Source organism: Stegostoma tigrinum, chromosome 2 (genome assembly GCF_030684315.1).
Source record: "Stegostoma tigrinum isolate sSteTig4 chromosome 2, sSteTig4.hap1, whole genome shotgun sequence".
Classification (NCBI taxonomy): domain Eukaryota; kingdom Metazoa; phylum Chordata; class Chondrichthyes; order Orectolobiformes; family Stegostomatidae; genus Stegostoma; species Stegostoma tigrinum.
This window is the reverse complement of record NC_081355.1, coordinates 5,809,494-5,831,231: the sequence shown is the minus strand read 5'-3', so window position 1 is coordinate 5,831,231 and position 21,738 is coordinate 5,809,494. Positions and strand designations below refer to the sequence as shown.

The 21,738-nt window shown below is 38.9% G+C and overlaps 1 protein-coding gene across 9 annotated transcripts in view; it reads left to right on the top strand.

Annotated features, from left to right (window-relative positions):
• pign (phosphatidylinositol glycan anchor biosynthesis, class N) overlaps nt 1-21,738 on the top strand; it is a 101,401-nt gene that overhangs the window by 68,493 nt on the left and 11,170 nt on the right. For 6 of the 9 annotated variants that reach the window (XM_048520779.2, XM_048520744.2, XM_048520735.2 and 3 more), the window contains 9 exons: nt 1,040-1,148; nt 4,266-4,368; nt 9,479-9,581; nt 12,133-12,222; nt 13,211-13,266; nt 13,587-13,662; nt 19,432-19,505; nt 19,628-19,670; nt 21,036-21,088. In XM_048520779.2, coding sequence (XP_048376736.2) covers nt 1,040-1,148; nt 4,266-4,368; nt 9,479-9,581; nt 12,133-12,222; nt 13,211-13,266; nt 13,587-13,662; nt 19,432-19,505; nt 19,628-19,670; nt 21,036-21,088 — 707 coding nt within the window. Of the gene's footprint in view, nt 1-1,039; nt 1,149-4,265; nt 4,369-9,478; nt 9,582-12,132; nt 12,223-13,210; nt 13,267-13,586; nt 13,663-17,606; nt 19,411-19,431; nt 19,506-19,627; nt 19,671-21,035; nt 21,089-21,738 lie in introns of those variants that run through there. The other 3 variants (XM_059651990.1, XM_059651997.1, XM_059651994.1) reach the window with 3 other exon arrangements.

Here is a 21,738-nt window from a genome sequence, read left to right as displayed (position 1 = left end):
GAGTAATGAGTTTCATCAGGTTTGTCAAATGTACATGTAGCACATTAAATCTGCTCAAATAATTTTAATCCAACTTAGTGATGCTCATTATCAGTGGAAAAGAAAAGGAAAGAAACTGCAGAACCTAGAAAGAAACCACTTCAGTTTCTATATGTTTTCTTGTTCTCAGAAGTGCTGTTATGTATACAGACTATGAATTCCGCTCCCATTTTTGCTGTCCAAGTGCTATTAGGTTCCTTGGGGTGACTCCTTTAAGTTGCCAATATTCATAAGTGACCCTTAACAATGAATTAAATGTCCTGAACTCACGTAGCATCCATCCTCATGGAGGCCACTCCACTCTGATTGGGAACAGTAATCTTGGTTACTTTTTTTGTCCACTCCTATCAAGACTATTTTCATACTTCAAATTATTTTTTAAAAACAAAAGCTATTACAATTTATGTGTCACAGACCATTAACCTGAGAATCTTGTAGAACAGTGTGAAACCCTGGCGCTATTTGGAACACTGTATGGGTACACTGGGATAATGAATTAGTGTTGGGTGGGAGGTAAAAGCAAAGTTTCCCTGATCAGGAAAAAGGCAAGATTTTCAGTTCATGGTTTGGGCAACAACGTTTGGACACTTATTTCAAAATATTTAAGGTCACATTTACATATGTACTAATTTTTAATTATTTGTAATAGCATACACATGAAATCCATTTCAATTTAGTTTGGTATAGTGGTTTATGTATCAAGCCTGGACAGCAAGTAATTTTCTGCCAGGCTTTTCTTGAAATAGTTGGCAGTGATGCATTAAATATACCTCTGCAGCAATTTTGAATATCCTTCGCTCAAATCTTGCAGCTGTCCAACACACAGATATATGGGTGAATAGTTTCATTACTCCTTATTTTACAGTGGAACTAAAATCACAGATGAATTGTGTTGTGAGAATATCTTGCCATCATGTTGCTTAAACCATAAGGATGTTTTGCGACTACACCATTTAACTGTTTGAAAGTGATCTAATACAAAAGTGCTGTTCACTTGCAGATCGCAGGTCTTGTTCTATCAATCTATGTAGTGAACATGACACACTCCAGTTTGGCAGATAAACAGGGGCTCCCTTTAGCCAGTCAGATCATCAGTTGGACAACACTTGGTGAGTGTATGCTGCAAGAATTTTTCCAAACAAAATTGATTCTTTGTAATGATGTAATCAGTGATGTTTCCATGTGGTTTTGTGGGCTTGGCAGGAAGTGCTTAATTGGCTTCGGAACTGCTGTCTGAAGGAGTGGAGCTCGGGTGATTTTTTTTTTTTTAAAAATTCATTCACGAGATGAGGGCATTGCAGGCTAGGCCAGCATTTATTGCCCACCACAGAAGCCAAGTAAGAGTCAACCACATTGCTGTGGGTCTGGACTCACATGTAGACCAGACCAGGTAAGGATGACAATTTCCTTTCCTAAAGGACGGTAGTGAGCCAGATGGGTTTTTACAGTAATCAACAGTGGATTCTTAATTGTCAGATTCTTAATCCCAGTTTTAGATTGAATTCAAATTCCGCCATCTGCCATGGCGAGATTGAACCCAGGTTCCCAGAAGGTTGTCAACAGTATCATCGATTTCTGTACATTTCTCCCTGCCAGTGTTTCTATACATAAAGGAAAAAAGCACAAGTAGCAACCATGGATCACTGGCAACAGTATCCTCTTTGAACCAGAAAGAATGGTTTGAAGTTCTAGCCCAGAGATTTGAGTGTAATTGCAATTGCGATGCAGGTTGACTGATGAAATGGAATGACTGAACAGATCCAATGATCTGAATGGCTTAAATTTTGATCCATTTCCTTGACAGCTCTTACAACAAAAAGCTATTAACCTGTCTTGAAAACTCCATTTGACCTCCAGCTGCCAATCCTTCTAAATGGCCTAGCTCTTATTTTAAGGTCGTACCCATGTTCTGGATTCTCTGCAGAGGAAATTGATGTTCTGTAAACCTCCTCATGCAAATTCCTCTGTTATCTCGACACTCAATTTTCCAAACTCCAAGCATTGATTCATGTAACATCTTCATAATTTCTTGATTATGGTAAATAAGCACTAATCACCCCAACCATTGCAAATGAATGCTTGATAAGATGTGCAGACCTACTTATAGTACTCCGATTTGGTTCTGATCAAAGTCAAACCTAATCACTATTTCGTCAGTAAAATATCCAGCCTCAGAGATAACAGCACGTTTGATTACTCTTTTCATCTTTGCCAGCCTTGGTGTGTAGGTAACAATTCGTTTTGTGCCTCACTATTCCTAGTTTCTCGCTGCTAAGAAAATGTTCTGATTTGTTTTTCTTAGATTAAAAATGGGTAACTTCATGTTGAATTCCACCTGCTACAGTTTAGTCTGTTAATATTGTCTGTTTGTGTCTCCATGCAAATTCCTGCTCTCGCCATTACAACTCACTGCCTCCAATTTAGCATAATATTGAGGTTGGTTGGCTTGCTGAGGTAGGTTGTTGTCATCTACGAGATCCCCTGCAGAGACTGCGAGAAACACTACATCGGACAATCAGGAAGGAAACTAACAACAAGAGTACATGAACACCAACTGGCTACAAAAAGGCACGACCAATATTCCCTCGTCTCAATCCACATGGACAAGGAGAACCATGACTTTGACTGGGAGAACACCAAGATCCTGGGCAGGTTGGGCAGAGGCAAGCACGAGAATTCCTGGAAGCATGGCAGTTCACGAAACATACTATTAATAAACACTTGAACTTGACCCCATATACATTCCACTACAGAGGAAACCCAGAAGTGAGGCAATTCATTGCAACGGACCCCAGAGTTTTAAAAACCAGGTGGGAAAACACACTGACGCTTTATCAGAGGCTGCACTGAGGATGTTACCCAGCACAGTAACGAAATGTCTGCGGAACAACCAGCTTGGTGAGCCAACCAACCTCAACCCCACAACCCGAGCTACAGATCTACTCCAAAACCTTAGCGTAATTTACAAACTTTGAAATGTGATTCTTTATTCCTTTTTGCATATTATTAATGTTTATGGTGAAAAGTTGAGGACTCTATACAGGTTCCTGAATCTGGTCATATATGCAAAATTAGGAACAGATCCCTTATCCCTACTTTCTGCCACCCCAGTATTTACATGCTATGTTAGAAGATTTCCTCAAACACAAGGTGCTCTCATTTTTACTAATAATTTCTGGTGTGGAACCTTGTCAGATACCTTCAGGAACTCTAGTTTTGACAATATTCATATGCTTCAACATCTTGCATGTTGTTGACCACCTCAAAACAAAAAATCAGCTTGCTAAATCAGACGTGATCCAATATTCACAAATCCATGATGGTTCATTGTTCAACTGATTCTTGCCAATATTCTGTCATTCTGTCTCTGGTGATACCTTCAAGTAGCTTTCTCAAATCTGATGTTGAATTGACAGGTCTGCAGTAAGCCAATTTTTCTCTCCAACTCTTTCTTTTGAATAATGGAGTAAAGTTTGCCCATTGCCCAATTTGAAGCCACAATTCTTGAATCTAGAGAGATTGATAAAATTATGACTAATAGTGCTGCAATATCCTCATCTATTTATTTTTCTACCTTGGGCTGAAATCGTCAGATCCCAGAGATTTGTCCGTCTTAAATCCCATTGTTTTTTGCATTTACATTTGCATTTCTTTTGAACTTGTGTTAAATCCATTAAGTTCTTCTCTTGACTTATTCCCTTGTGTTCTGGTATTTTGACCTCCTCTTCAACCTTGATTATGTATTCAAAGTATTGCTGAAAGAGTGTCAGACCATTTGAGACTGCTGCTTTTGGAAGTAACATTAAACAAAGGGGGATTGAGGGATGGGGCTGACCTCTCCTGGCCCCTCATATTGTCGTTAAAGCTCCAATGATGTGATTTGAAGGTAGCTGGAGAATTCTCCTGACCGACACTTAGCCCTCAAACAGTACTAAAGCAGATCTGTTTCATTGCCATGAGTGAGACCTTGGTCACAAGTTTTTTTTTAACTGAGGGATTTTACTGGAGCATTTGGTTTTGATGCCAAGTAGAAGTTCTCTTTTATACGTGAATATTTGTTGCACAAATGCAACACCTGATCAACCAGAAATTACAGAATAATTATAGAATAATTAATAGGCTGTAAATGTGAGAGGGATTATACTTTCAGAAATATGATACCACATTTTATTTTCCTGTTTGACACTGCAGCACTACTGATTTTGCCTCATTATGTTTTGTTACAGCCTCCTCCTTGCTGATTCCTTTGCTTAGCTCAACATCACTCTTCCAACGACTGCTAAGCATTAATCTCTCGTTGATGTCAACCTACCTCTTGCTCAGCACAGGGTATCCTTTGTCTTTATAAATCACATTGCTGCTAATACTCTCTGAGAGAGCGTTAGAATACCAAGCCCGAACACTTTGTACCATTTTGTTTTTGGAGGGTAAACTTCTATCCAGTCCAGTCCATCTCTTTGTAAGATATGTGTTATACTTTTGTCCTGGTCTGACATACAAATGCTTGTTTAATCAAAGATATTTTATCTGCCTTGTCTAATTTAAATGCACTCGTATGTAATTGAAGACACTGTATAGCAAATTGTAATGCTGCGGCGTTGTTGCTTGCAGCAGAGAGTTTTCAATGGTCTTAATGATTTACTTTCATTTAAAGTGTACAACAAAAATCATGCTTTGATATCAGAGTTATGCAATAACTGTGCTTTATAATGTATCATAAAATTTATTATATACAAAATAGGGCACTGGTGAACTTTGCATCAAAACATCAAATTGACAATACCTAACAAAAGCATAATGCCTTAGGCTTCAGATGAGAAATGTTCACATCTCAGTACACTTTATTTCCTTTTCCCATGACAGAATTTGTGACTTGGCCTTGTCTCTTGTGAAAGAGCAAACAGTGAGTTGTCTGCACAATTGATATAGATAAATAATATTGATTATGGTCACAGGGGTTGGCTTGAGTGTATGAAAATAGGGAGTTAGCTGAGTTTCGGTGCTGCATTGACCAGGAAGAATGTGAAAAGAAGGATTTGATGCTTTTTTTTATTCATTAGTAGTATGTGGACATGGCTGGCCAGCGAACATTGATTATATGTCTGAAGCTGCACTTGAGAAGGTACTAGTGTACTAGAGTACAAGTGTGCTACTGCCTTGAACTGTTACAGTCCACGTGCTGTACGTTGACCCACAATACCCTCGGAGAGAATTTCAGGATTTTGACCCAGAGACCATGAATGAACGGTGATGTACTTCCAAATCAGGACGATGAGTAGCTTGGAGGGGAGCTTATAGATGGTGCTGTTCCCATGTGCCTGCTGCCCTGTCCTTCTAGATGGAAGTGGCTGTGGTTTTGGAAGGTGCTGACTGAGGATCTTTGAATTTCTGCAGTACCTCTTGTAGATAGTGCACATTGCTGCTACTGGTGGGGTAGTGGATGCCTTTGGATGTGGTGCCAGTCAAGTGGACTGCTTTGTCCTGGATGGTGTCAAGCTTTTGGAGTGTTGCTGTGGGTAGTATTCCATCATACTCCTCCTGATATTTGCCTTATAGATGGTGGACAGTCTTTGGGGAGTCAGAAGGTGAGTTGTTCCTAGTCTCTGAGCTGCTGTTTTAGCCACTGTACTTATGTAGTGAGTCCAGCTGACTTTCTGGTCAGTGATAATCCCAAGGATATTGACAGTGGGGGATTTAGTAATGGTAACACCATTGAATATCAAGGGACCAGTGGTTAGATTGTCTTTTACTATAGATGGTCATTGATTGCCATTTGCGTGGTACAAATGTTACTTGCCGCTTGTCAGCCCAAGCCTGGATATTGTCCAGATCTTGCATTTTAACATGGACTGTTTTAGTATTTCAGGAGTCTTGAATGGTCCTGAACATTGAGTAATCATTAGCAAACATTCCCACTTCTGACTTTATGATGGGGGGAAAGCCATTGATGAAGCAACTGAAGATGGTCCAGCGACCCTTCCCTGAGGAACTCCTGCAATGTTGTCCTGTGGCTGAGATGACTGACCTCTAACAACAACACCCATCTTCCTACATGCCAAATATAACTCCAACCACTGGAGAGCTGACCCTCTGATGCCCATTGATTCCACTTCTGCTAGGGTTCCTTGATGCTGTGCTCAGTCAAATGCAGCCTTGGTGTCAAGGGCTATCAATCTCTTTTGTCCCTATTTGAACTCCGACTGTAACGAGATCAGGATTTGAATGGCCCTGTCAGAACCTAAAGTGGGTGTTGCTGAGCAGGTGCTGCTTGATAGCACTGATGTCACCTTCCATAACTTTACTAATGATCGAGAGTAGACTGATGGGTAATAATTGGCTGAGTTGGATTTGTCCTGCTTTTTGTGTACAGGTCATACCTGAATAATTTTCCACATTGTTGGGTAGATGCCAGTGTTGTAACTGTATTGACGAGCTTGGCTAGGTACAGAACAAGTTCTGGAGAACGAGCCTTCAGTACAATTGCCAGAATGTTGTTAAGGCCTGTAGCCTTTGCAATATCCAGTGTCTCCTCCAACCGTTCCTTCATATCATGTGGAATGAATTGAATTGGCTGAAGACTAGTATCTGTGATGCTGGGAACCACTGGAGGTGACCAAGATAGATTATTCACTGGACATGTCAGGCTGAAGATTACTGCGAATGTTTCAACCTGATCTATTGCACTGATGTTCTGGAATTACTTGCTGCTTTGCAGATTGGTATGCAGTGGTCCATTTTGATAACTTCACCAGGTTGACTCCTCCTTTTCAGGTATGCCTAGTGTTGCATCTGGCATATCCTCCTGCACCCTTGATTGAACCAAGGTTGATCCCCTGGCTTGGTGGTTATGGTTGAGTGGGCGATATGTCAGGCCATGAGTTTGCAGGTTGTGTGAGTACAATTCTGCTGCTGTTGATCGCCCACAGCACCTCTTGCATAACCAGCCTTGAGCTGCTAGGTTTGTGTGGAGTCATTGTCGTCTATCACTTCCTTCACTCAGTCATGGTTCCACTCTCTTTCAAAGCTGTTCAGCACAAACCTGCTTGATTGTCCTTTTTGTACAGAGGCTATATTTTCAATGCCCTGTGGGAGTGCTACTTGGATAAAAATTGTAAAGTTCTATTGATGAGCTGGCAACAATAAAATCTCCATTTTAGAAATCTATCAAATTAGCCACTTAATTTTAGTTCTTCCCAAAAGAAATTTCTGTGTCAGGCCTTGTCTAGCTATGTTTTTATTTGATTTCAAATAAAATTTTAATTAAAGTAATTATCTTTTCATAAATGTAATAAAAAACAAACTGTCTGGCAGCTGGATAAGACCATAGCTGACTATGAACACCACAGTATGTTATCGTGTAGATCTACTTATCTTTTCGTTAGATTAGTTAGTAAATCTCATGCATATTTTCAGTTTGTGAAATCATGGATCTCAAAGTTTATTCCTGAGTTTAGCTTGTAGTTTTCAACATGCACTGCAGATTTAACCATGACATAAGGGTACAAACTGGATGATTGTGAAGTAATTTCAGTTATTTTAGCTTTGCTAATAGTAATTAATTACTTGCCCGACACCAAAACATTTATCAGACCTGCCCAGTTCTGCTTTCACTAGTTACAGATCTCACTCGACATACTGTGAGTACTATTCTGATTATAAATCTCTGGGCTCAGACTAGCAATCATATTACAAATTCTACCATAAATAGCAAATTGGGTGAAGTGGAATAAATGATCAAATCTTTGTGGTAAGATAGTGTTAAACAGGTTTTATGTTTGTCAGCTTAGCTCAGTTGCTACAATTCCTGTGTCTAACTTGCAAGGTTGTAAATTTTGAGTACGATTTGAGCATAAACTAGGTTGGCAGTCCAGTGCAGTACGTCTTGTACTTGCGATGAAACTTGCCTGGGTGGCGAGAATTTTTGGTGCTTGTAAAAGAGCAGAAATTTCAAATGCTCTTCAACCAGCACCATAGATAAAATATTACGTAGTCAGTCAGTCATTCATTCAATCTATCACAACAGCTAGTTATCACCGGACATTGCCTTTTTAGTGTTGCAAAATTTGCAAAGGTAATGGACAGGAAATAGATAAAAATGTTTTTAGCACCGAGACGCACAGTGATGTTAGAGCCTGTTGACCAAAGTCCTGGGTCAATTTTAGATCCAGTTGGTCGGTGTCGCATTTGCCATTTTCTTTCGAGAAGTGAGTTAAGAATTAACTTGGACATTGAAGTGACAAGCAGTGGACCTTCCTGAGGATCAAGGATCGTGGAGTTGGAAATCCCACTTTCTGATAGCTGTTGGCCAATCAGAAACCAAACCAGTGGTGTAGATTTCTTTAAGATAAAATTGCACAAATATCTTGAAGTGAAAGATTTGATCAGTTACATGCATCAGGATAGCAGGAACTGGGAAGATACCCTGTCATAATTCTTGTGTCCGACTCTCAAGGCTGTTGGTTTGAATGCTATTAGAAGCATAAACTTTGATTTAGAGATAACAAGGAATAGAGCTGGATGAACACAGTAGGCCAAGCAGCGTCTGAGGAGCAGGAAGGCTGATGTTTCGGGTCTAGACCCTTCTTCAGAAACTTTGTAGGGTCACTGCACCCTTTACATTGCCTATGTACTTGCCAGTGGCTTTTGAAAGCATGCATGCAAAGCAGCAGTGATTAGCTGTCCTCCATCTCTTTCACCCAATTTCAAGGCAGAAGCCTTAATCCTGAGTTGAAGATTTGGTGGATTTATTAAACTAACTCATGTCCAGAAACCTGAGCAGTGTGGTGCAGGTTGGATCAGGTGTGGCACACAATGGGCTTATACCAGTTCTCGGTTTCCAGGTACATTTCTGGAGGTTTCATCCCGTGATGTTCTGAGTGCATGCCCCCCACCTAATTAAACAGCAACACCATGCTGCAATCCCACACCCTATGTCTTCACACCACAGCCTCATGCCTTCTCCAATATTTGACTTAGTGATGAAGGAAAATGTTCTTTAGCTTAAAGAAAGCCACCTAGTAGAGTCCCAGGAGTTAATTTTTTAAATCCTGGAAATTCCAGGCTAATCCTCTGTGCTTAGCATCTTGTCCCAGTTGAGCAGTGAGGAATATCAGTCCTAACTGGTTTCTTGTAGTTATGACATGTTTATAAATTTCTGTGCCTGAGTAATTGATTTCAGTGACATATATATGCATATGTAACTAAATTAACATGCTACAATTGTCTAATCAAAACATTCTGCTGAGCTGTTCATTCAACTTCATACATGTTTGATATTAGATGCATCTTCCAAAGTGGTGTTGAAACAATTAGAGTTATTTTATTTGTTGCAGATTGCTAAATAATAACCTGGCCCAAATTTCACTATTTGATATTGTGGAATATTGAAAAAAAATCATTCTTAATGGTTCAGTCTTTAACATCTTGGTGTTCCATTCAGATATGAGGCTTTATTTCCTCTGGCGCTGGCCTGCTTGATGTTTATTTGGATCAATCTGGAGCAAGAGACAATCCAGTTTCACAACACCTTTCCTGCTCCAAAGGTAATGAGAAACCTATTGTTTTGAAATTGGCAGTTTACTAAACATTGTAACCAATGTCATATTGCATGTTTGTCCTTGCAAAAGCAGAATTGCATTGTCTAAACAAATCTGTGGAGTGAAATGGGTTATTTGTGTTATTCCAAAAATACAAATCAGCATTATAGGTATTTAGCACTAAATAATCTTGTGACAATACCATTATCACAACAGAACATTTCCAGTTGCTGAACTAGCTGTGACAGCCACTATTTTGTATTCAGTGAGCACGTTGGCTTAGCAGTGCACTCCTAAGTGCTTCCTTAGCCCCACTGAGAATCAGCCATCACATATGGAGTTTCAGCAGTTGCAGAAACATCAGTGACAGTACTCAGTGGGACGGCGGGATACATCACAGTACCTCCTTGTGTTGTCTCATTCTCACTTTCTAAGTCAGTCTGCAGCTTGACCAGAAATGATGAGGCATTTGTGGGGAGGTGTGATGCATTTTCAAGTCTGTCACTGAACTGATTTCCTGACCTCTGCGGCTCTCCTATGGGGAGGTGCTGAACGAAGGCCAGATGCTCTCTCTGTAGGGAAGCTGAGCAAACAATGTGGAAAGTTACTCTTCTACAACTTCAAGCAGACTTTGAATAGCATTGGCAGTGCTTCAAAACAGTCATAACCCCAGCGGTAAGGGCTTGGGATGCAAACTGGTGATAAGAATTAGAGGCATGAGAGCAACAAAAAAATGTTTGCTGTTGTCCAACAACAAATTTTAAAAAACAAAGACTGTTGAGCAAAAGATCATGAATAAAGTACACTCTCCATTCAAGAACGCAACTTTCAATCCACTAGACCAGTTGTATGTTCCTGGGATTTTAACAGTTAGAAGCGTGGAAGTAATATCTTTTAATAGATTTAACAAATTTGTGTTCTCTTCACAAAGCTCACTGCCACGGGAGCCTATATTGTGAATTCAGAAGAGAGATGAGGGCTCACTGCGCGATGTTTCATCTAATTAAAATTCATTCGTGGTGACCTCTGCAATTGAATTCCTGATCACCATCCTTTCAAGTGAAAATTGCTTGAAGCACCAATTGATAAAAACCTACCCTGTAGGATTGGAAAAAAAAGGCAACAATTGTAAAGTAGTTTCAAAATTAAATATGAAATCAATTCTAAAGCAAAACAAACCAGTAGTTATAAGATCATTTCAGGCAAGCAAAGTGCTGAGTTGATCTCTGTTTGGTCACTGCCAAAGGACGGAGGAGAGTTACTAAAAGTACTGCAAATGTATATGTATTCAACTTAATGATATGGCATTATTGAACAGCGAGTCATTGCTCCGCTTTATCCATTAATTTACGAAAAATCTTAGCAACTAACTCACTTGCCTAATTCATTCCAAAATGTTGTGTAGTTAAATGACAAAATCTGTCACATATGGTTTAATATCTAGCGTTGTTTTAGATATGAAATTGGGGGTGACTGCCAGAATTGCTTTTTCAGACCGTAGCAACGTGTCAGACAACATGTCCTCTCACTGTCTGTACTTTGCAGCCCCATCCCTTCCTGTGTGGGTCTGTTGTCTGAGCATGACGCTGAAGACTAGCTCAGACACTGAAGTCACTATGACAGAAAGAAAACCAAAATATGCTTTGGTGCCATTACCAATCAGCTGTAGTACGTCACTCTAAAAACTGTACAGTGCCTTGACCAGACTGTAATTCGTGTGTTGTGGTCTGCTCCTGTCATCAAAAATTATGCCAAACTTCCAAGGAATGAAGCGTGTGTAGAGTGGAACCATGAGGTGTCAAGCATTAATGTCAGCAAAAAAGACTATTTGTGTTGAAAAAGAAGGAAGCCTGAGGGAAACATTTAACACTTAACTCCGTAGTTAAGGTTAAACTAGATCACCATTTAAAGGTGTGTCAGAACAAAAGTGATCCAATTTATACTCAGTGAGTGGGTATTTAGGAAGATATCAGTGTGAAGTTCTTCATATACACCATGATCAACGTTCAGAACAGTCTAGGTTGAGAGCATCAAGGTTAAAACTGTTAACAGACAGACAATTCAATCCACTGATTGAGAGGAAAGTAATTTATTATTCACTGTGGAGCGAGGCTATAAGATGGGCTGAATGGATCTCTTTATCTGTTTGACCGTGATTTGTTTCACGTATCCCTTATCAATTCCCACAACTTTAACATTTCTGAATAAAAACCAAAATTGCTGTGAATCAGAAACAAAAACAGAAATTGCTGGAAAGCCTCAGCAGGTCTGGTAGCATCTGTGAAGAGAAATCAGAGTTAACGTTTTGGGTCCATTGACCTTTCCACAGAACTGAGCATTCTGAGGAAGGGTCATTGGTGCTGAAATGTTAACTCTGATTTCTCTTCATAGGAGCTGCCAGAGCTGCTGAGATTTTCCAGCAATTTCAGTTTTTGTTTCCTTTGTTTTGATATTGATTATGCGCATTTATTTCCTGGTAAAATGTTTACGCAGTGATCGGCATACAGTTCCATTCATGCTGATTCCTCCTATGACCCAAGGCTTCTTTCCATTCCAGCAGTTATCTGTGATAGATTTTGCTCAGAGCATTGACGGAGCTCTGATTCGACACCTCGAGCTAGATGACGTTAGACGATCTTATTTCTTTGTATCCTTCAGCATTTAATTTCTCTTTTTAGGTTCGTGATTATTTTTTAAGGCATTTGTATCTAATTAATTTCAAGATTCTGAGATTAAAAGCAATTCTGAAGCCAAATAGCTGAATGCCCTAAATTGACCAATTACATTTATAATCATCTGTATACTTGGAAACAATGTAGATGTTCCAATCTCATTATAAAACACTAAGCAGCTGACATTCCAAGGGCTGCAGCTGAGGCTTGAACTGTCATTGAGGCTTGAATTTAGGGCAGAACTGCCAGATTCTTAAGTGTAGCACACATTCTGTTGGAATAGGTATTTGTGCTTTAGCTTTGCCCACTAACCTTACAAAGGACCTTATCGAAAACCTTGTGAAAGTGTAAATATTCTATATCCCTTGGTTCTCCCTTATCCATTCTACTGGTTATATCTTCAGAAAACCTCAATAGATTTGTTTAACACATTTTGCCCTTCATAAACCCTTGTAGGCTTTGTCCAATTATGTTACTGTTTCCAAATGCTCCGTTATCATGTCTTTTATCATAGATTCTAGTATATTTCTCACTACTGACAAATTGAAGAATTTTACATCCTGGATCAACTCTTAGAAGTAGGTTATGAAAATGTTTATCAAATCAAAACATTTCATCAGATATAGGTAATATAGGCACCTCATTAAACCATAATGGAAATCACTTGCTGACTTTGAACAACTTTAATTTGAACTCCAACATTTGCAGTATTTTGTTTTTGATTTTTGATAAAAGGGGAGGTGATAGTGTTGTAGTAATGTCACTGGACTAGTAATTCAGAATCCCAGACAAATGTGCTTCTGGGCTAAAAATGCTGATCTAGTTAGCCATATCCCATGAACAAAGTAAAACAAAAATTCTTAGGCTAATAGCTAATTGAAGTGTTGTGTAATTCAAGTACAATGTGGATTGCTTCAAACTGATTTATATTTTTGAAGTCGTTCCTTATCTTGGAAATATAAGATTTTCTTCATTGTGACGGCTTTCTTTGGGACTGGAAATATAGCTTCTATCAACAGGTAAAAAGAATATTAACTATTTCATATAGTTCCTGCCTTATGCACAGAAAAGATATGTTTTAAATGTTGTAGGTTATAATCATAGTATGCTTGAATTCTCTTGATTGACATAGTTTCACACATTCTGTCCTTCTGATGTAGCACTAAATATTCAGAGTATGTTTTTAGATTATATGAAGAAATGATTGAATGCATATGAAAAAGGGATTCTGTTCAAAAGTCATGCTGAGCATTTTCTGGAAGGTGTGCTTCAATGAATAATCAATTTGCAAATAAATACATCATTGCCTACTGCTTTACTCATTATTATCTTATTCCAGTTTTGATCCTGCATCAGTCTACTGCTTCTTGACTGTTTTTAATCCTTTCGTAATGGGAGCATTAATGATGTGGAAGGTCAGTATATGTAGCCTAATGTACAGAAAACCTCTGTTTTCATGAGTTCATTCAACTCGTTTCTTTCCTTCAACCAGAAATGCCCTACAATCGCACCTATTGTAACATCCACTTGTTTCTGAGATTTTCCCATCTCCTAGGAATTCATTTCATAATTTCAAAACTCTATGCATGGAAATAACTTTCGGGTATTAGCTTTGCTTTATCTGAAGTCCTCGTTTTCTCTTTACTTTGGTGGTTTGGGATTAAAGGAGAAGAACTAGTCTGTACTAAGAACATAAGAACTATGAGCAGGAGTAGGCCATCTGGCCCCTCGAGCCTGCCCTGCCATTTAATACGATTATGGCTGATCTTTTTGAGACTCAGCTCCACTTACCTGCCCACTCACCATAACCCTTAATTCCTTTACTGCTCAAAAATTTATCTAGCCTTGCCTTAAAACCATTCAGTAAGGTAGCTTCACCCGCTTCACTGAGCAGAGAATTCCACATATTCACAACCCTTTGGGTGAAGAAGTTCCTCCTGACCTCAGTCCTAAATCTGCTTCTCTTTACTTTGAGGCGATGCCCTCCAGTCCTAGTTTTACCTGCTAGCGAAAACAACCTCCCTGCCCCCACCTTATCTATTTCCTTCATAATCTTATATGTTTCTATGAGATCTCCCCTCATTCTTCTGAATTCCAATGCGTATAATCCCAGTCTACTCAGTCTGCCGTCATAATCCAACCCTCTCAACTCTGAAATCAACTGAGTGAATCTCCTCTGCACCCCCTCCAGTGCTAGTATATCTCTTCTCAAGTAAGGAGACCAAAACTGCACACAGTACTCCAGGTGTGGCCTCCCCAGGACCCTTTACAGCTGCAGCATAGCTTCCCTGTTTTTAAACTCCATCCCTGTAGCAATGGCAGGCAAAATTCCATTTGCCTTTTTAATTACCTGCTGTACCTGCAATCCTACTTTTAGCGATTCATTCACAAGGACACCCAAGTCCCTCTGCACAGCAGTGTGCTGCAGTTTTTTACCATTTAAAACATAGTCTGTTTTCCTGTTATTCCTGCCAAAATGGATGACCTCACACTTATCAACATCGTACTCCATCTCCCAGACCTTTGCCCACTCACTTAGACTATCTGTATCCCTCTGCAGACTTTGTGTCTTCTGCACACTTGGCTCTACTGCTCACCTTAGTGTCATCTGCAAATTTTGACACACCATGCGTAGTCCCCAACTCCAAATCATCTTTGTGAATTGTAAATATTTGTGGTCCCAACACTGATCCCTGAGGCACACCACTAGCCAATGACTGCCATTTACCCCTGCTGTTTGATTTCTACTGGTCAATCAATCCTCCTATCCATGCCAATACATTACCTATAATACCGTGCAACTTTATCTTATATAGCAGCCTTAAGTGTGGCTATGCTTTCTGGGAATCCAGATACACCACATCCACAGGTTCCCCATTGTCCACCAATTTCCTATTTCTACTTTTGAGCGAGTTTCTTCCTGTCCCGCTTAAGTTTGAGGTAATTTTCTGGATTACGCCTTTCTATACCGTAGGGTACGACACACATTGGTTATATTGTAGACGGTAATCTAGAGATTCTGCCTACTGACCGATATTCAATGAGTTTAATTCCCACCATGCCATTGGACAGTTTTTAGATTCAGTTATATAAATCTGGAATAGAAACCTTGTGTCAGTAATAGTAGTAATTAATAATAGCAGTAATCACTAATAATGAGAAGAAATAACCAGAAACTACTGAATTGTTAAAAACACACGCAGCTCACTAACTTTAGTGGCAACATAACTGTTCTGACTCCAGACCCTCAGCAATATGTTTCATCTTATACTGTCCTTGCCCAGGAAGCCATGTAGTTGTAACTGAGAAGACAGTGTGCCACTGCCTTCTCATGGGGCATTAGGAATATATAATAAATGCCAGCCTAACCAGCTTTGCCCATACTCTTGAAAATAATATTTTTAGAAAATTGATTATCTTGCACATCCTTATTAGATCACTTTTCTTACCTTCCCAGGCTTAAATGCTTAATTTTTGCAGTTCTTCAGAACCTCCATATAAATCCAACCCCAGAGTCATAATATTACTTAGCACTGCTGTTGGCAAGTTATATTCGAGTCTACATACTTTCCTGCCATTTCTGTTCCAAGTTTTGGACCTGTATACTTACCTGTGATAAAGCATGGTCTGCTGAAGAGTCCAAGCAGAAATAGATCTAGTTGTACATCACGTGGTAGTTTATTGCATCATGGCGTTAGGTACAGTTTACTTCACCACCAGTCTAGCATAATTACTGAGGACCCTCGGGAACTGTATGAAACAAACATCTGCTCCCACAAAGGTGAGCGTTGAACTCAATTCTATGTACCCAAATTGGGTGAAGCATAATGTAACAGGAACATTAACTCCTTCAGAATCATATACAGCATAGTACTTAACTCTGGCCACTTAATATTTTTAAAAAAATAAAGTTAGGAGCCGGCAATTTACTGAAGTTAGAATTTGACCGCTGTCTAGCCTGAGCTGTGCTGTTCAATCTAGGTACAATTGCTCTGCTGAAATCATCCAAATTTTGATAATGTGCTTTTTTTTTAAACACATTGATTTGAGCTTAATTTTTTTTTGTAATTGACTTTGTATATAAGCAGTGCATCAATGACAATATGCTTGTAGTTCCTCATGGAATTAATGTGGACTTATTGGCAATCTCATGTTTTCTTAACATTTCTGGCTATTCAGTACTCCATTTTTGATAGTTTTTAGTTTTTGAATTAAGCTATTGGCAATCAATGTTTCTACTCTTGCTGAACAGCTGAGCTGCCCCTTTAGGAACTGGTGACTCAATCAGTGTCCATCAGCAGCAAGCAGCTTGCTGTCAGTGATCAAAACCTGTCACTGATTTCGTCTGTCAAATCCAGAGAGAGGTTCACTTTTTGTCTCAGGACTCCAGGGTTTGTCGCTAATTGCTCAGGACAGCACAGCTTCAATGATTCAAGATTTCTTTTGAAAAATGCTCACTTTTTGTTCATCAATTGCTCTCACAGATGTGAAGAATAAATACTAAAATGAGTAGTAATTTCATTATTTATTTTGATGTGCATAATTATTATCATTTTATAGTGGGAAGGTTCTCAAATAAATATAGAACTGATTACTAAATCACTGAGGTATCTTTTATTGGTAACAGTTTGCTTTCTGGGGATTAGGATGCTAGGCAGTTAGATGCTGGTCTAATACCCCATATACCTGTGTTCAAACTCAGAGCCTGTACAAGACGTCACTGCACTTCTTAAAATCTAAATCGACACAGCAAGTGCATCTTTCATTTATGATGTTCATTCTCTGTCTGTCATCAGTGAAAATCCCCATTTTGCATCTTAAAAAATCTGTTCTAAACAGAAACTTCTAGATGTCAGGCGGCCTGTTGTACAAAGGAAAGTAGCTTGGTTGTTAGGTTTCAAATTCTGCAATAACTGTGTAAGATCATTATCTTTTGTCAAAAGCTAAGAATGTGCCCCTGGTTATGTATGAACTAGAAGGAATAGACCATTTGGCCTCTCATTTGTTAGATCACAATCAGATCAGTCATGATCTTAAGCTCCACTTTGCTGGCTACCACCAGTACCTTTTGACTTCCTTGTCAGTCGAGAATCTGTCTAACACAGCCTTAATTATATTCAATGTACCAGCCTTCTCTGCTGTCCGGAGTAGAGAATGCCACTGTCTAATTGCCCTTGTAAGAGAAAAAAAAATCTCCCCTTCTCTATCTTGAATGAGAAACTCCATATTTTAAAATTATTTCCCTTATTTCTAGGCTCTCCTGTAAGAGGAAGCTTCTCGGCATTTACTGTGCGAAGTCCTTTCAGGATATTATGTGATTCACTAATATCACCTCTTTTTCTCTTTTGAATTCCAACAGATCCAACTTATCCAAACTTTCCTCCTTTATAAAATCACCCCATCATCCCAGGAATCAATCAAGTAAACCTTGGAACTGCTTCCAGTGTAACTACATTATTAAATAAGGAGTCCAAAACTGTACACAGTGTCTCACCAATGCTGTGTATAATTGTAGCAACATTTCATTTTCCTTGCAATGAATGACAATGTTCCGTTTGCTTCTGTTGTACATGAATGCCAGTGTTTTGTGATAAATGTACCAGGACACCCAGATCTTTTACTACCACAGTTTCACAATTTTGCTCCATTTAAATAACGTGTTTCCCTGTTTCTCTTGCCAAAGCTGATGAGTTCACATTTTCTGATGTAATACCATATTTGCCAATGGTTTGTCCACTAATTCAGCCTATTGAAATACTTTTTTAGAGTCTTTATGTCCTCACAATTTACTTCCCTTGCTGCCTTTGATTTCTGCTTCAAATTGTGTAAAGAGCCTCTTGCTTTATATAGCATTTTTCATGACCCAGTCCACTTTTGCAGCTGATGAAGTAATTTTGACTGTTGTGAATTTTGTGCTATAACATAGTTATAACAAAGGAAATATGCTTGCAGACAGCAAACTCCCAAAACAGCAATGTGCTTTTGATTGATGATTTGTTTTAGTTGCATAGGTTAAAAAATAAGGCTGGGACATTGAATATAATCAAGGCTGTGTTGGACAGATTCCCAACTGATAAGAAAGTCAAAAGGTATTGGCCAGCACACCAGCAAGAGCTCCCCCACCATTGGTTGAATGGTGTTATGGGATCTTCTACATTTGCTGAGCAGGGTCTTGGTCTCTTAATTGAAAGACAACTTGGTAGCACCCCGTACTACTACAGTGAAATTCCAATATAGATTTTGCGCTCAGGGCTGTGGTAAATCTTTTATACACCACCACACGTTGTGTGCCCTTCCGGCTCTCAAAATAACACTGATTGATAGCCTAATACTATTAATCTGACTTGATAGAAACAAAACACTGAGGACCCATAAAAGACCTATTGTACCTCAACGTGGTGTTGGCAGTGTCTCATGATTGACAAAGTTGTTATTCAAACAAAACTCTCTTGTTGATATTAAGGATTGTCCTCTCCTAATGCTGAGATTTCTGCTATTTAATTAGGAAACTGTACAAATTCTGTTGGGTACCTGCTAACACAGTACTGTTGCTTCTCAGTGACTGCTAATAAAGACATGAATGTGACAATATGATGTGGTCAGATAGTGCAGAAGAGATCAGTTTTATCTGTGGTAATGTCATTGGGTGAGTAATCTACAGGCTAAGGCAAATGCTCTGAGGACACTGGTTCAATTCCCACCAGCTGGTGAGATTTAAATTCAGTTACTCAGTCTGGAATTGAAAGCTTGCCTCTGTAATGATGACCATAAAACCATCATCGATTGTTCTAAGAACCCATTTGGTTCAGTAATGCCCTTTGGGAAGGAAATTTGCTATCGTTATCCAGACTGGCCTACATGTGTCTCTAGACCTACAGCAACGTGGTTGCCTCTTAACTGGCTTCTGTAATGTCCCAACAAGCCACTCAGTTCATGGACAACTAAAGCTGGGCTACAAATGCTTGTTTGCTAGTCATGAAACATCACATGAAAGAATAAAGAAACAAAACCTTGATGTTGCTGTTGGATAAACAGTTTTGGTTGATTTACTCATTTGATATAATTTGAAGAATTTTGACCATTACACCTAAAGTTTTATAATTCATCTGTTATTTATCTTGATGCGAAGGTTTTCACTATGGTGTACGATACGAACCAAACACAATGCCTTAATGCTTTTGCAGATACTAATTCCTTTTGTTATCGTAATGTGTGCATTTGAAAGTATTCAAGTTTCAACTCATTTGTCTTCAAACAGGTACACCAAATTAAAATTATTATCCTATTCAAGTTTTAATTTCAGATACTTGTTGAAACATTGCTGCTATACTTTACCAATGAATGTTTCTTTAAGAAGCTTTCTCATGTCTTTTCCAATAGTTTATTTCTCATTGTGCTGGTCATCTCCGACATCATGGCTTTGGTGAGTCACTGATGATACAGAAATTTACTTTAAGATTGAAGTTATGTCATCACGTACCATGATTGAAAATCTGCTCAGTCCTGCTCCACTTCTGCTTAGGCGGGAGAGCAATAATGGCTAGAACTTTTACTGTAGGGACAACTTCCAAAGACGTTGGACCTAAAAGTTGTGCCCAATCCCAAACTAATTGCTAATTCTCCTGTTATAAAGTTACAGTTTAGTTTACTGTAAAATGTGAAAATACAGGCAACCGGAAATAAGTGTCAACAGTTGAGGCATAAGAAAAGCATGTATTCAAACTGTAAATGTTGATTTCATACTTAATGAAGACATTCCTGCGATCAGACGCAACACATTGAAAATCTAGCAACTGGGAAGGTTTTCACTTTATAATGTGATATGTATTGATGTCATAAAAATGCTTTTGCTCTAACAGAGTTGATCTCAGTGAGGATTTTTTTGAAAAGAAAAGCTCAAACCTAACAAAACACCAATAAAGTGAAGTTGTTTCTTGCTACACCTGAAAATTTGGATGTAATTTGCAGGAAGTCTTTGAGGAAACAGCAAACAATAGATGCAATTAAAGGAAAACTCTGAGGATGTTAGATACCATAGAATCATAGAATCCCTACAGTGTGGAAACAGGCCATTCAACCCAACAAGTCCACACCCACTCTCTAAACAGCATCCCACCAGACTCCCACACCTACCGTATCCCTGCAACCCTGCATTTCCCACAACACTATAGGCAATTTAACATGGCCAATTCACCACACCTGCTGATCTTTAAAATGTCGGAGGAAACTGGAATACCTAGAGGAAACCCATGCAGACATAGGGAGAATGTGCAAACTCCACAGCCGGTTGTCCAAGACCAGAATTGAACCTATGTCCTTGGCGCTATGAAGTAGCAGTGCTGAAATAAAAACAGAAAGTGCTTCAAAAAAAGCAAGTCTGTCAGCACATATAGAGAGAAACACAGAGTTAACATTTCATGGCTAACATGACCCTGCATCACAACTGTGTACAGTATACAGTTCTTAACATGGGATTGTGGCTGGGCTAGCGTTAAAAGCAGCGGCATTGATAGTTAATCATCATGGGCCAAGGAAATTTGGGAACATTGTGTGTATGCCTTAACACATTCGTGCTCATAGTTCTGCAATCTTTTAGGCATTTGATTTGTATCCTGATTGGCCATGTACCTGGACAAAGCTATCCAGGAAATCTAGGTTACCGTTTTCTTAACTTTTAATGGCAGGAATCTTATTAAGACAATATTCCTTTCAGTTAATAAAAGATAAAATGTAGGTTACCTTTTTGCAATAGATGGTGATGTATTAATCTATAAATTTATTATCCTAGCATTTCTTCTTCCTGGTTAAAGACTATGGAAGCTGGCTGGACATTGGAACAAGGTATTTAAATTATCTGTATTTATCAATCTATCTTCTTCCTCAAAGGATAGTGGAAGTTGAATCTTAGATTTCTTTTCAGACAGTGATAGATAAACATTTGATGAGCAAATGGGTGAAAAATTATCAGGGATGGGTGGAAATGTGAAGTAATTTGATTGAGTATACTGTTAATGAATGGTGGAATAGGCTCAAGGGGCTGAGCAGCATACTCCTGCTCATAATTCATACATTTGTATTGGGTTTGGAGTTTTTTTATGGTTTTATTCATTGTGTACATATTTATTTGTGTGTGTTAATATGTATGTTGACATATTTGTAAATATGTACACAGAAAGAATATAGAAATTAATATGTATTTGCGCACACATGATAAGACAAAACTGTTTGAGATATTTATTGTCAAATCTTTCAGGCTGAAGGAGTAATTTAATTTCACCTCTCGATTCCCATCCACAATCCTTGCCACCACGAATATTCCATTTTAGTAATGTAAGCATAGGAAGAAAGTCTGCAATACTGAGAATTTAACTTCACGGTAGTCAGTTTCATCTGTCAGAGCCTGATTGTTAGTGAAATTTAGCTTGCTGCTTAAATGAGTCCTAACCATGCCTACATTAATTGCTGACAAGGCATTGGTGTAAATGGAGTCA